The sequence below is a fragment of the Colius striatus genome, chromosome 6 (assembly GCF_028858725.1).
Source record: "Colius striatus isolate bColStr4 chromosome 6, bColStr4.1.hap1, whole genome shotgun sequence".
Classification (NCBI taxonomy): domain Eukaryota; kingdom Metazoa; phylum Chordata; class Aves; order Coliiformes; family Coliidae; genus Colius; species Colius striatus.
The window spans coordinates 3628564-3644586 of NC_084764.1; the positions used below are offsets into that span (position 1 = coordinate 3628564).

The 16023-nt window shown below is 44.2% G+C and overlaps 1 protein-coding gene across 1 annotated transcript in view; it reads right to left on the reverse strand.

Moving 5' to 3' along the window:
* RGS6 (regulator of G protein signaling 6) overlaps positions 1–16023 on the reverse strand; it is a 198078-nt gene that overhangs the window by 69931 nt on the left and 112124 nt on the right. The window contains exon 2 of the mRNA XM_061998135.1: positions 13752–13851. Coding sequence (XP_061854119.1) covers positions 13752–13851 — 100 coding nt within the window. The remainder of the gene's footprint in view (positions 1–13751; positions 13852–16023) is intronic.

A 16023-nucleotide genomic window follows, 5' to 3' on the forward strand; every position in this document is an offset into this window, starting at 1 on the left:
CGTGCAGCATGGCTGCATGGCAGTGATCTCCCCTGGAGCTGGGATGTTTCTTGTGGTTGCTTCTCCAGGCAGAGACACCTTTTGCCAAGGACAGATTATTGGAAGTAGCTCAATTGGAGTCCTCTCTGGATTGCAACTCAACTGCACACTGGGTGACTCTTCCTCCTGGAGCAGGGATGCTTCTCAAAGTTTGAGATTCCTTATTAAAGACCAAGAGATCCTTCCTTACCTAAGGCAGAGACATTATTCACAACAGATCCTTGGTAACTGACTGACAGCCTACTGAACTCAAGCCAAACAAATTTTGGATCAAAATGCCACCATACAGCCCTACCTGGCAGCTCTGATTACTTCTAGAGAGTAGGTTGTATTTTATCCTGTAACACACCATGAAATTACTCTCTGCAAGACCAAAAGCTCAACCTGTAAAGCTCAGGAATAAAAGAAAAGGCAAGTTTGTGTGACAAAATAAAATACAGCTGCCATTCATGTCAGTGTGCCAGTCTATGTGGGTTTTCATTAGAGGCAGGACAGTGGAATTCAAAAATGCATCTCCAGAAACAAAGTTTGCTATTCAAGAGGACCAGATGAACTCTCTAACTCCCTCCCTTAGCAAACAGAGGCAGAAATAGTCTGAGGCTCAGGCTGATCAGGTACTGCCAAGAGACACAGCTGAAGAGCAGATGCTGCCTTCTTTTAATTTAGTGAAGCCAGTGAGGTGGCTCAGCAGACCCATGGCACAAACCTTCTGCAGGTTTTACCTCTCACTGTGGCAGCAGATTAATCCACCTCTCTCAGCAGCACCTGTGAAGGACACCCCTCCTCTTCTACAGGGCAAACCTCCAAGCCCATATTAATCATCCCTGTCACCCACAGGCAGCATGAAGAGAAAAGATGTAAACTGCAGGTGACCATAACACTCACAATGTGATTTTCAGCCTCTCACACAGCCCTCCCTCCAAAGTTCCCATCCCTTTGTGCTGCCTCACTACACAACAGAGCACATCTGTTCTAACCACAGAGAAATGTGGACTATTTTAACCTGCCTCTGCCCAGGATCCTGCTTGCCATGTCTCCACCCTTCTCACAGCTATAGTGAAGAAAGGGATGGTCTTGTACTTAGGTGTTCACATACACCTGTGCTACACATCTAACACAAGGCAAGTCACTGTTTTATTGTCACTACTTACGTGGATGGATATAAAACCTCAGAAGGGTGCTGTCAAGCTGCACAGTTTAGCAATGTAAAAGGACAAATAGCCCACACAAAACCCCAGGCTAGGAGTTCAGCAGCTTGTGTCTGACCTGTCTTCACTTCTCCCTTGGCAAGTTCGGGTGGTTACTACAGGTTTTCATTCCTGGAAAATGAAAAGGCACTCGAAACACAAAGGCTTTCTGAAAGTACCACTTTGATAACCCTCTATGTACCTTGTATACAGGTTGTGAGAGGCTGCTTCAAGCACGAGAAGTGGCAGAGAAGGAAGAGTGAAGCTGGGAGTAGAAAAGAGACACCAGAAGGGTGGGGGGAGGGTTAATGATACCAAGTGCAGAATGAAATTTCTATGGGCTTGAAGCAAACCACAGTGGATGAGGCTGCACAGAGCCTGCCAGCTGAGGAAGCATCACACACAAATGCAAACAGAGCACACAGACACTTAAGGGTCTATTAGGAGGAGAGGCAGGATTTCTTCACTTTAAAGTATAGGCATCTTTTTAAAGGTGCTGCTGAGGCACCTACTGCAGAACACAGATGTAATCTCTAATAAACTGTCCCTAAAATGAGCAACCCCCTTCTGCATGAGCACACTAGCCCAGGAGTCCCAGGAAAGAGGAGCAGGTGATGACAAAACCAGATGTCTCTTCTTTGAAATCTTGTTTTCCCCAATAGCACAGGCCCTAGCAGAGTGAACCCTACTTTAACAACTGTGTTCACACACTGCCAAACCTCTAACCTGACACTGCACGTGCAAAGCTATTTTCTCCTTAGCCTGGTGCTCCACACACCCTGCTGTGATTTCTCCAGTGCTCTCACAATCTGCTGCCAGAGAGTTGATAGTGTTTCAACTCACATCATGTGCATATCAGTTTCAGAAAATTGCTGGGTGGCCTGAGACTATTCTGAGGAAACTCCATGGGACCCATCCCTGAATCTCTCCAGACTGGGACCAAAGCCTTTGGACTGCTGAAGAGAGACACGAAAGGGAATGTAATCTTGACGTTTCCGGATTAAACAGTTGACAGACAAGGACCAGAGGACTTGGTGGCAGCACAGAGGACAGCTGTTTCCAGAGCTGTGCCTAAACTGATGAGAGTCTAGACATTATGAATGAGAGCCTGGCAGAGCCAGAGGAGCTTGTCACAGCAGAGGTGGGAATCCAGATTTTAATGATTCAATTAAGTAATGCCAAGGCTGGTGGCAAACACTGAGCTATTTCTACCTCTGTGTCCTTATGGCTGCCCTCATGTTACTGTGGGTGTAATTATGTAAGACACACAATCCTTTAATGGAAGGTGGAATTATTTAAGGAAAACAGCTGGCAAATTTAGAGCTAAGTAGGAGCAGAGAAACGTCAATGCTGAACCGAGAGTGTGTCAAACATGACCCAGATACCTAATTAGAAGCTATGCTCAAATCTAACTTGCAGAGGGCTCAAGAAACAGGCTGAGTGGATACAGCAGAGAGGCTGCAAGAGGTATGTTCTTGAGTTATATTGCCCTGATTGCATTAGATACTGTTCTGATCTTCCCACTCTTCCCCAGCTTTCATGTCACAACATTGACAAATCTGCCAGGAAAGGGGAGAGGAGATTAGTTACAAAATAATGATGCATCATCTATGGGCTTTGAGCAGGGTATAAAGGCTGTCAGAAAGCTTCCCTCAGCACAGAGAGGTGGGAGCTCAGGGCTTCATGTCTGTCCCAAGGCGACTCACTACGGCCAGCACCATGCTCTGGGGACTGAGGAGCTGAGAAGGGGATGCTCTCTCTCTGTGCTGCTGGCTATGGTAACCCTTCTGCCTTGAGCAGCACCTCAGTCTGTTGGGCCTCTGCATCTCCAGAATGGACTTGAAGGAATAAAACCCAGGAATAGGGAAGAATCTGCAAAACCTCAACACCACTCTGTCTTGAGTTTGTGTTCACACACAGAACAAGCGTCCGCAGCCGAGTCTCAAGCCAACAGAAGGATTAACAATACAGGGCAATGTAAGACATTCATTAAGAATGGATCTATGAAAGCTAACTAGAATCAATCAAAACATTACCTTCTTACACTACAGCAGCTCTGGCTCTGTGTCTTTGCATTTTTCCTTATGCTATTCTCCACCAGGGTAGAGAAATACGATGTTCTTTTGTGTTTGTAAGGAAAAGTAGCCAAATGCAGAGGAATACACTTACAGATGTCTAGTCATCTGCCTTGTAGAAACGTCAGGGGATCCCACTGAGATCTTCAGTTATCTGAATGAGATGGCCACCATGGGACAGCCTGTTAAAGGGGAAGAACGGTCTGCAAAGGAACCATTATAGTGCACCAGTGTGCTCTCTTATTGGAGGCAAGACATGGAATAACACTTGTAGACAGGGTATGTTTCTTCACTTGATGCTCAAGGACTATTGCTGACAACAGGAGCAAAATGCTGAGTAGGGGAAAAAACAAGCAGTAAATCATTAGCAGAGATGGTGCAGTGAGGTAAATACATGTGCTAGCATACCATATAAGAAGCAGAAACTCAGTAATTTGCTTATGTATCAAGAATAAAGGCTTATTAGACTCTTTCTTGGTGGGCATCTTCCTGTTGGAAACTTACACCCAGAAGGTAAAAGGGGAACCAGGAGTGGTCAGTGTGGTGCATCACCTCTGAGGGGGAAAAGGTGACTGTGGAGCAAGAATGGGGATGTCACATCACCCCTACATGTGGCACAAGAGGAATTAAAAGCCCTGGGAAAAGTGCTTTGTAGGCAGATGCACTTTCAGGGCACAGTTTATGAGAAACTTCACCAACAGAAAGTGAAGTGGCCATTTCACTGCAGCAGTATCTTTTAGGAGAGAACTGATGTCTTCATTGTGAGTTACAACACCAAGTTCAATACCAGAAGGTGATTTGGACAAAGTCAGAGCAGAAGCAAGGAACAAGTTTGGGGCACATTACTACTTTTTTAAGGGTGACAGTAACTTGTTTAAAGGTTACAGTAGACTTTTTTTTTTTAATGAGAGGTCTTTTAAAAACTGGCTACTTTCCTGTAAGGGCTACAGCTGTGAAGAGAATTCAAGGCAAGGAAGCTTGTTAAGCAGATGAACCAGAAGACTACCACAACCACAATAGGGAGAGGTCTCCATCTCTTCTCTGCCCACCCCTGGTCCCTCACAGGAGCACGTGCTGCACTTAAAACACTTCAAGGTCACACAACAAGACTCATGAGCCTTTACACCTATGTAATTTATTGCTGGGCACATGGCTGCATTCCTGCCAGCTCCCACTGGGCACATCGTGCCCAGTTTGACACACCAAACGTGAGTCAAAGCAGGTTTCTGAAGTCAGTAAACAAAGGCCTACCTACAAGCACATTTTGGAAGGTTGTTTGTTGCCTTTTGCAGTGCTTTGTGGGGTGTTTTCTTTTAAACAGTTTCAAGTTCTTGTGTGTTTTCAGCTTCTAGGCATGTGTACCTCTAAGAGCATCTTACAGCTCTTCAAGAATAAAAGCCACTCTGTCAAGGACTCTTTGGAACTCTATTTCTGCTATCTAAAAGAGATATCTGTAACTTAACATCCATGTAGCAATGATGTAAGTGATGGATAAGAGATGCTACCATGCAAAACTAGAAATCTTGTTTTAAAATATCTAGTCCTTATACTCTACTTGACAGAAGCAATAAACCTTGATGAATATGCCACTGCCTAATTTGTTAGTTTCAGTAATAGCCTTGAGTCACTTTGTGATCAAAATCTTGTTGGAATATAGTAACCTTTAGCTCTTTTCCATGGCTACTACTGTTGCCTGAGAAAGCTCACACGTCACTGTGTCTCTGGCAGGAGAAAAACACAGACAGCATTCAACAAAACAACACTGGACATTTAACAAATACCTCATTTGCTAAGAAGTGTGGGTTTCAGTCAGTCTAACCTATTCAGGAAATAGGAATAGAACTTACTGAATGCTTAGGGAAAAGGTAAAATACCCCAAAAAGAGAAAAACCCATCAGAAATGATTGACTCAGGTGAATTTGACAATGATTTGGGCATCCATCAGGAAACAAATTTCAAGGAAAACAAAAAAGGGAAACCAATGAAGAAAAAGAGATGCAATCCTATCCACAGCCAAAAGAGGTACAAAAGTAAGAGAACTACTGTCTACACCACAGAATCTCAAGGGCTGGAAGGGACCTGGAAAGCTCATCCAGTGCAACCCCCCTGCCAGAGCAGGACCACCTAGAGCAGGGCACACAGGGACTCATCCAGGTGGGCTGGAATGCCTCCAGAGAAGGAGACTCCACAGCCCATCTGGGCAGCCCATTCAACACAAAATGCTTCAGTAAGTGGATGTAAAACCTTCCACTGCTACAGATATCCATTACTATGGTAACCTTTTTGTGTCAGTACAATTAGCATTTCATGTTAACCAGTGTGGCCAAATTGCTTATGTTTTACTACTCATTCCTAGGTAAGAGTCAGTCTGAAATCATGGAGGCAGCCGTATGGAGAAAAGCCTTACTGTGCAAGTGACTTTGCAGTGGAGTTGCAGCCTGAGATTCATGACCATCAAATAGGAATTAACTGAACAAAGACCTAATTGCTTAGTTTTATTTCTCTGCAGGAGAATATCTTCCCTGCATGTGGTAGTGAATCATACATCATGCATCAAAAATACCCAAGTTCATCAATTCACGCCGTACTCGCAACAAATCCACGGGAAAGCAGCGTGTGAGCTTGAGGGGTTTATCCACATAGGAAAAAAAAGAGTTAAAGGAAACATGGAAATGTGTATTATTTGTAATGATAGATATGTATTGAAAGCCTGAAAGCTTCTTCATGTTTGCTATATTGGATAGGATGTTCTAAAGCCCAATCTGTGGCACTCTCAGCTCCTGTGTAGTGCAAATATGTAATAGACCAGAGAGAAATGTTTCTGCTGGAACAGGGAGGATAAAATGAGTTATTCATCACCATTCAGGGTATTCACACATACAGTTTGCCCACTCTAGCACTATGCCAACCCTCTTAAGCTATGGCAGCTTCCAGAGATGTATTCCAACGTCCCCAGCACACAGCTTTTAGCAACAGCCATTTTTGACTTGTGTGTTATTTATGGCTGGTAAAAATAAGTTGGTGCACTATGTAATGCTTTGTGCTATTTCAAGTCAAAACTCAAACCCAACCCTTCCTTTTCACCCCATGCCCAACAGTTACACTAATGGTGGCTTCAGTGCTGTAACTGAGATATGTCATACATCAAAGAATCACTCACCTAGCAAAGCTAATGTATATTTAAAGGAACAGAAAATGATTCATGGGACTGGATTTATAGTTACTAGACCTTACAAATTGCTAAGTCAGGAAATTTAAAGCCCAGGACAAACTGTTATGTTTTGTAACATAAACTCTTTAATTAAATTGAAGTAAGGATCTAACTAACACCCTGAAAATTACTTTGACTAGGAAAGGCAAAGAAGGATAGATAAGAGTGAACAGAATATATGCATGGAATAATGAGGCAGACATATTCACCTGATGTGAGAGGGGTTGATTCTTCTAATGGCTCCAATAGCATCAAATTAAAAGAACAGATTCAGAGTAATGGCTGTCAAACCACACTCAAAGATTTGCTCCTTTGCATTGCTGTTGATTACCACTGAGCACTTCCATCTAATTGCTTTTGCAGTACCAAGGGTTAGACCTCCAGCGATGGGCTTGGCAGTGTGTGGTTAGTGGTTGGACAAGATGATCTTAAAGCTCTTTTCCAACCAAAAACTTTGTGTGATTCCATATCCTTCCATGGGTATGTGGCTTCTCAAGCACAGCAGGAGCAAAGCTGCTCTGCTGAGTATGTGATGCTTACCAGCCCACGGGAATGTTGGAGGCAGGGCAGAAACAAAGAGGTGTGAAAAAACAAAACTCTGTGGGGTAGAGCCTTCACCAGGTCGCTGGGAAGTGAAGACAGGAGAGGTGAAGTACTGCAGTTTGAGTGCAGTCTGCTCAACACTCACACCCAAAACTCCAAGCCACACAGTACTTGTAATTAGTCTCTGCTCTTTTGCTGTGTCATTCAGATCTGGAACCAAACTTTTGTAATAATGCCGTGCTTTTGAGGCTAGCGAGATGAATGCAGAAAAGCATTCATCACTCATTGCCATGTACTTCTACAGGCATGGAAATATTGTTGACTTCTCTTTTTAATGCTTTATTCATTAGCCACAATATTCCATCAGCTGAACACTGTCTTTCAAAACAGAGCTGCAGTCAGCAACAAGAATGCTCTTAATATGGAAGATTTTTTTCGCTGTTGTTGTGGCTGAATTACCAATTCATCTGAACACTGGAGTTCAGCAGGTGATTTATCATCAAATCTCTCTCTGTTCCAGCTTTTAGTCTCTACTGAAAGGCTGAAAAGGCCTAAAAGCAATTCTTGCAAAACAGAAGTAGTAATTTTTAATAGACTAGCTTTGTTCCAAGCTCATAGCTTTCATTTGATGCCTTCCAGTCAAATTGCTTTCATGCCTATAACCTTCAGCAAGAGATGTTCTACTTTTATACTTTCTGGTTTTACAGTCCCTTTTGACCACATCTCTGGTGACCAGGAAGAGCAGCCAAGGTAAAACTGAACCATTTGGTGATCCTGGTGATTTTTCACTCTATTTGCATTGCCCACAAGAATATCCATGATTATTTAAGCTTCTGATTTACCACAGTTTCACTTGATGGGTGCAGAAGTTCAAATCCAACCAGGACAAGTAGGAGCAGGAAGGACCTTCACAATTCTACTGTAAGGAGATTAAATTCCTCATAATATTCATGGCTTTTAGGAAACATTTGAGAGGTCATTTATTGACTGAATACTAACCTCTCAGGACACGTTTCAGAAGTGTTCTGCAGTGGCCTAAACCAAATTTTAATGCATCCACTGCTGTGATGTGCTTTTCCTCTAGTGCTTTCCACCTCAGGTATGACTGCTTTCAAGTGCTGTCATATGAAAGTATGTGGTTACATAAAACATCACTTTTGCTGGTGTTAAGTGCTGCTGAATTTCATTTAATCCTTTCTCTCACAATGTGTGTGCACATTTTTACGGCCTGCACGAGCTTCATGTGATGTATGAAACTTGCTTAATGTGGTGATGAGCAGTCCCAAAGGCAACAGAGAAGTATGAAGGAGACACACAGGAGTGGCACCAACAGCCAGAGATGAAAACCATCCTTCTTCTCAAAGCTCAGGGGAGCTGTGAAGTCCGACATACTTGGGCTAAGTTCATGCCACACAGCTAGGGAGGATGACTACCAGGGCACAAGCTGCACACAAAACACACCAGACAAAGTACACCTGAGCTGGGAAAGCACATTCAAAACACAGCACAGTTTGTGATGAAGGTGAAAAAAGCTGCACAAATGGAACTATAGCTTGGTTGTGGCATACACAAACACTAGCAGTCCTCTTCATCCTGCAGAGCACCCACAAAGGCAGAAGCTGTCCCTGTTTATTTCTAGCACACAACACATAGCACTCTCAGGCCCATTCTTAAGGAAAACTGCATGCTTTTTATGTGCTTTTAAATGTACACATGTGCAGAAGCACAGAGACACTGAATGCTCACTGTCTGAAACATTAATTCTGGTTGCTTTGTCATACTTCTCTGACAATCATATCCCATTCAATAACCTGCAATTCCCCTGTCCTCTGAAAATGGAATCCTTTAAACTTTTGCTTCACAAGGTGTTGACTTGTATCATAACAACAGGCAAAGAATCCCTCTGCTTCAGAGAGTTGGTTTTTGCCTTTCCCTCTCCCATCCCTCTCATCCTTTGAAAGGCAGGATGCTGCAAACACCTGAAGAGAAAAAAGGAGGGAGGAAGGAGCTGTGGAGGAAGACAGCGTAACTCTTCATCTCCTTAACTGGGTTAATTTGTCTCCTGGCATGGGAATGCAGAGCTTAAGAGAGTGCTACAGGAAAAAATAAAACCAGAGAGTTACAAGGCATGTGCTATTCATATAACAACTCTAATACTACGTGATTCACAGCAGCTTTGAAACACTAGATTAAAAGGTATGACAACTTTCTCATTGAGGGATGGATGGATTACACTTCCATTGGGTGCAATTAACAAGAGAAGCACAAAAGAAGCTGTGATGAAGCAGCTCAGTTGTGACTTGACTTAGTTTAAATGCAACTTGCTCAGAGCAGTTGATTTTTTATGCAAAACAAATGGATTTGTATGCTTGGCCAGCGTTTGCAAGCCAGTCCCCACCCAGCATGCAATTGCACAACTGTTGAATTTACTGTGTAGCATCTGCTGTGCATAAATGTGGAAAACCATCAGATATCACACTACTATCTAGTTCTATAGAAATATAAGTCAATTTTAACCCACGAGCATGTTCTTTGTATCATTTACATATCCAGGTTAGGGTCAGGAGAGGCACATGAACAAAGTGTCACCTGGGAGACTGCAGCTGGAAGGAGAAGGTATCACTCAAAATGGAGCTGTGAGGACAGGCCTGCTTGAAGCCAAAGGGGTTAGGGGTCAGAATGAAAAACCTCTTGGGAGGAGAACAGTGGTGCAAGGCTTGTAGAGCTGCAGTAAGAAAGATGGTGGTGCACAGAATCAGACAGTACACAGGACCAGGGCAAATTTGGAGTGAGGTTAGGGGTGGTGGGCAGATTGGGAAGCATGAAGGTTTTCACACTGGAAATCTTGCACTGTTGCAGAACTGACTTCTTTCTGACTTGTTTTGGTGATCTTGTATAGGGCCAAGTCTGAATTGGTGGGAGAAGAAGGTATTTGGTCCTCCCACCAAACGGAACGTTAGTTTTAAGATGTTTAAGTATGTGAAAAAGATTAGAGAGCCAGTTTTGCTGCTGGTTAGTATATGACATGTTCTTACAACAGCCTGATGCCTGCTAACACAGAGAATTGCTGATTCATTTGCAAGAAGTATTTCATTACTGAGGAAGTTGTTTTCTCACTGAAAAAAGAAATGTCCAGCTCCATTTATTGCAGCAACTGCCATCATGTGCTTTGGCTGACAATCCAGACTGATCACAGCCCTACCTAATACCTGCCCTCACTCAGTTTTTAAGTCCATACTCTAAATTTACTGCTGGCCCATGTCAGATACGTGCACATAGATGCCACAAAGACTGGTTTTCTCTTACTTTCGCTCTCTGTGGCTTGTCCTTAGAAGTGAAGATTTAACCAAGAAGATAGTGGTGTGATTTGTCTGCCTTTGACTGACCTACTTTAAGACAAAAGCTGAGGAACAGGATACATAAGTCTACTTCTAATGCAGATTAAAACATGCCTTTAGCACAGTATCCCCACATGGACTCATCATACATTTTTAAAGGATTTTTTTCCTCATTTTTCCAGATTCATGTTGTTGAGAGAGGACCATTAATGCCAACTCCCCGAGGCTCCTTCTCCTCCTGGTACAGAACGTCTCATTCACAACTTAGGACAGATGAAAGCAAAACATTGATGAGCAGTTCTTTCCCTGGTATCCAAACTTTAAATCAAACACCCACTTTGCTGTACTATAAACAGAGCTGCCTGTTTAGAGCACCAAGGCACTGCTGTAACGGGCTTTTTTTCTCTTTAAGGTTTTACATTCCTCTTGTGAGAAGCAATTACAATATAAGTGTCAAGCAAGAAATAAACCCCTGTTAATCACAGTCACTGTGAGCCTGCAAAGCAAATCATGTCTCAGTGCTGCTGTTCCTTTTTTTCAGGTAAAAATAAAAAGTGTGTGAGAATGACAGAGTTTAGAAGTTAAGCTCTTTGCAAGAGGAGGTCCAAACATGAGCTCTCCTCTCATGTTCATGACACGGAGTGGAATCACACAAGCATTAGATTTGAGTATCTGAAGATCATAAGGATAACTCAGGTTGTAAGGATTCTCTAGAGGTTGTCTAGCCTAATCTCCATCCAAAGCAAGGCCAACACACAGTTAGGTCAGGTTGCTCAGTTCAGCTGGGCTCAGGGCTCTCACCTCAGCCATTATTTTCCCATACTTTTCAAACTCTGAGGCTTCATACACTGCCTGGTGCACCACAAAGGAGCTGCCTTCCAATCACCTGAAGGGAAAGCTACTGAGCTTGTTCCCCTCCAAACCTGGGAATTTTCTTTGAGCTTTGGAGGGAGGTTTTGTTAGTATTTTGACTTCATCTTTTCACTATTCCCCATCCTGTTAAAAAGCAGATATTTCAAGGTGATGCAGTTGCAGCAGCTGCTGTTCCAGAAGAGCAGAGTGCAAAGGGGCAGTCTCCACAGTGCCAGGGAGCTATCCAAGAGGGTGGTATCTGAGGATAAGTATAATCAGCTTGCAGATGCTGTGGGGTTTCCTGTTTCCTTTTTCTGTTGAGGAACAGGTGGTGGTTTGATGGCTAGATCAGCTGCTTAATCAATGCCATGAACATCAGCAGGAGTATCAGAAACCTGTTTCATCTGAGTAAATCTTAAGACATCCGGTCTGTGTACTGCAGACTCCAGCTTATGGAATGAGTCTTCCAATCAGATAAACGGTTATTTTCACCAGTAACCTTCAAGAAGAGTTAGCTCACACTTGATCCAGCCATAACCTGCAATTTAGTAACGCAATTTTCCCATCTCATTCTAGATTCATGTTTCCTTTCCTCTGTTAAAACCATAATCCTGCAACTGCCAGTTACACCGAGTCATCACTCTGAAATCAACTGCTGCCATAAGAGCTTGTTGCTCAATAAAAAGGGATTAACTGGATTGAGCCTCACTTAAGGAAAGACTTCATTCCAATTTTCACATTCTCTGTCTACCTACAAGAACTCTGTAGATATGTATTCCATTCCAGTAGCTTAAGTTGGGATTTTTTTCTGATATAAGGTTGTCAAATCACACTCCTGAATCAATCAACACGACCTCAAACTCTGCTCAATCCAATCACTTTCATAATAAGGACATTTTTTAAGTGCTTCAGCTCAGATATACTCCACTGCAGGGAAATCTCTTTGCAATGGCTTGAGACCAGTTACATTGCCAGCATCCCTGTTGACAAGAGATAGTTCCTCACTTAAAGATCCCAAGAAGAACAGTCCCTTTGAATAACCAATCTTCTCTCAGTTATCAATGTGTTACCAATGTGCAACAACACAACTTCTGCATTTTTAGTGATCATCTGAATTTCACTGCAGTGAAGTCACAGCCACAGACAAGCCCTTTGCTATTCAGAAAAGGACAGGAAGCTTCCCTAAACAGATCCACCAGTTAGTGTATCTGGTCTGATAGGACAGGGCATACTGTATTTACTTTACAGACATACAGAACATCACAAATTCTAAGTCAGGGTATTTCACATTGGACAACGGTCTACTGGTAGAAGGTGCCAGAAACTCAAGTGCAAATCCCCCAAGCAATTTCCATCACCCTGAATAAATTCATCATCTATCTGCTGCAAAGTTCTTTGTAGCACTGGAAGACATTCTGTCTTGAACTATGTGCAGGAACACTTTTGTGCTCTGACATTGCAGCTTCTGCACCATCTAAACTTTTCATACAATGGTAGGAGTTTGGAAAGGACCTTTAGAGCTCATCCAGTCCAACCCCACTGCCAAAGCAGGGCCACCTAGATCAGGTCACACACACAACTCTCCAGGTGGGTTTGGAAAACGCCAGAGAAGGAGCCTCCACACCCTCCCTGGGCAGCCTGGGCCAGGGCTCCCTCACCTCAACACCAAACAAGTTTCTCCTTTTGTTTAAGTGGAACTTTTTGTGTTCCAGCTTCTTTCCATTACCCCTTTTCCTGTCACTAGATACAACAGAAAAATGTGCTGCCCCAACCTACTGATGCCTACCATTTAGACATTTGTAAATATTAATGAGATCCCCCCTCAGTCTCCTCTCCTCCAGACTGAACAGCCCCAGTTCCCGCAGCCTTTCCTCATAAGGAAGATGCTCCAGTCCCCTGAGCATCTTGGTGGCCCTGCTCTGGCCTCTCTCCAGCAGTTCCCTGTCCCTCTTGAGCTGGGGAGCCCAGAACTGGACACAGGACTCCAGATGAGGCCTCACCAGGACAGAGCAGAGGTGGGGGAGAACCTCCCTCTAAGCTTTAATAAAGCAGCACACATGCATAAAACATATTACACATTCCTCAACCAGTGACCAAAGTCCAAAGAGAGTATCTGAGTGAGAAAACAGCTTCAACTTTCTTTCCCGCGTTCTTCCCTATGATCGTCATGGGGAATGACTGCCTGGACATGGTCCTGTGTGACCTCATCTAGGTGAACCTGCTTCTGCAGCAGGGTTGGACTGGATGATCTCTAAAGGTCCCTTCCAACCCCTACCACTCTGTGATTCTATGACTGACTCATGATCCTGTCCTAGCCACAGAAGACATGGAACATTTTTAATAACTCACCCCAAACAAACAGAAAAGTTTACTTCAGCAGGACTAAGAAATCTTAGTTCAATACTTCATCCTGTAACAACACTGTGTTTTTAGTGGCTTTTGTGGTGTGTTTGCTCAGTCAGTGAGTACCAGCTCATGTTCTCTTCCCTGTTAACTGGGTCCTTACCGGTGACAACGCTGGGGATTTTGGACAGAAAGCTCTTGACTGTGCGGATGGGAACTCCACCTGTTTTGTCATCCTGCATTTTCGTAACGATGTCTTCAATCTGTCAAAAGGAAGGAAAGAGTAAATTAGGCTAAATGGTGACTGTAATGTTAATAAACCATGAGTGTTTTGGAGCCTTGCCGTTAAGACAGGCTTCAAATATACCACGTGCAATACTGCATGAACACAGACCTAGAGACAGCTACTGCCTCCCAAATTTCAACCCTGAGACTAGAAACTATGAGTCAGAGACAATATAGACCTGCTTGGAAAATGGTGGTTGGATACTGACAATCCAACTGCAGCTGTGCTTCTTTTTCTGACCAGAGGTGACAAAGGTGGTGTTTGGTCCATGAGTGAACTGGGTTAGACTCTATATTGCAAGCAGTCTAAGGAGCTTCCCATCCTTCCCCCACATTCACTTGAATCCTCAGTACTGTGACTCTGAAAGGGCTGGGATCCAATGTGTCCATGAAAGGGCTGGGATCCAATGTGTCCATGGTCATGTACAAAGCAAGCAACCAAATGTAAAATGATCAAAGAAAACCCACTTGTTAGATCTCCACAGCCAAGTTAACTTTGACTTCATGGGCACGTATGGAATCCCTCACATTCAGGAAAACATACAATCATCTTCAAAAGCCATGGCAATCAGAGGAAGAAGCTTAATCCTCCTCCTGTTTACTCTAAAAACAGGAAGGGATTTTAGCTCCTTTTGAGGCTACTCCCCCTGCGTTTACTTGAAGGCAGCACCAGGGAGAACAAAGCTGAACATAGGCACAGTGCAGAAACTGGGTATCTCAAAAAACCCTCCTCAAGTTAGTAAGGTCTCAGAAGCCCAACAAAAATAAATCTGAAGCTGTTGGCTCTGTTAGCTCAAGCAATTGACAGCACAGCCCTGTTGCTGCTGGTGACAGGGGGTCGAGGCCAACAGCAGCCAGACAAGGAGCACAGCTCTGATTTGACCTCAAGATTTTTCTCCTCACAGATGCTACAAGCAACAGCCTCAGCGGGTAGGTTACATGGTGGGAGCACAGCCCCCCTCTCTCCTAAAGGCAGCCTGAGAGCTCAACCAGCCAACTCTGCACAGTCAACTTCATTTAGATGTGCAAGTGAGTTGCTTTCACAGACTTAACACCTACATTTCAAGACAAGTTTAATTTCAAGTCTTCCCGAGGCGGTAAGACAATCTCCCTGCCAACTTCAGACACTGCATTTGATCACTGTGTTTTTAACCTCAGGCTATCACTTAACTGAACTGTTCACACCTTGTTTATATATTATTTTTAAGTTAACACATGCCCTGAACAAATTCTCAGCAGGAATGAAGTCACAGAGATTAAAATACCCTGAGATATTCAATGAATTAACAAAGGGCTGGGTATCTATTTGTAAGAGAATGTAATTCTTCCCCAAACACTATGAAAATTAATACCACCTTTTCCCTGAACTTTATGGAAGGTTATTTTCTGATTGTCGTGGTTTAGGTCCATCAGGGAACAAAAGACCACGATTAGCCTCAAGTATGGAAGAGGCTGAGGATTGCCAAAGGGCAGGGAGAGCTTAATTGCCGCCTAAGGTTCAGGACAAAACAGAGCAGGCTGCTGGCTTGGGGAAGGAAACAGAGACTAATTTAATGCAACATCAACTAAAACATAACCAAAATAAAACAACACAGGGTGGTACAACAATGAAGAGTCCGCCCAGCCCTTTAAGACCACTTTCTCCCCACTCCTCCCCTCTTCCCAGGCTCAGAGCCCTGATCCTGGGGTTTTTACCTCCCCCTGAACAGCCTAGGGGGGCAGGGAGTGGGGGTTCCAGTCAGTCTATTCCCGATGGCTTCTGCCCTCTGTCCCTCCTCAGGACAGATGGGCTCCACCTGCAAGCCCGTGGGGTCCCTCACACACACACAGCCCTGCCCGAGCTGCTCCCACACGCATTGATCCCAGAGGCTGCAGCTCCTCTCTGCCTCTCGTGTGGGGCTGCTCTGGGCCCGCAGGCTCCAGCACGGCCTGGGCCATGGCCCCTCCTCACACAGTCCCTCGCCCGTCCGGGCTCACTCACACAGAGCTGCTGGTGGCTCTCAGCCCTGCCATGGCCCTACATGGGTGGCAGGGGTACAGCTGCATTCTCGCTACGGCTTGCAGAGGGGTCTCTGGTCTGGTGCCCCTCCTTCCTTCCTCCTTCTCTGGCTGTGGGGTCCACATGGCCGCCTCCATCTCGTATCACTCTC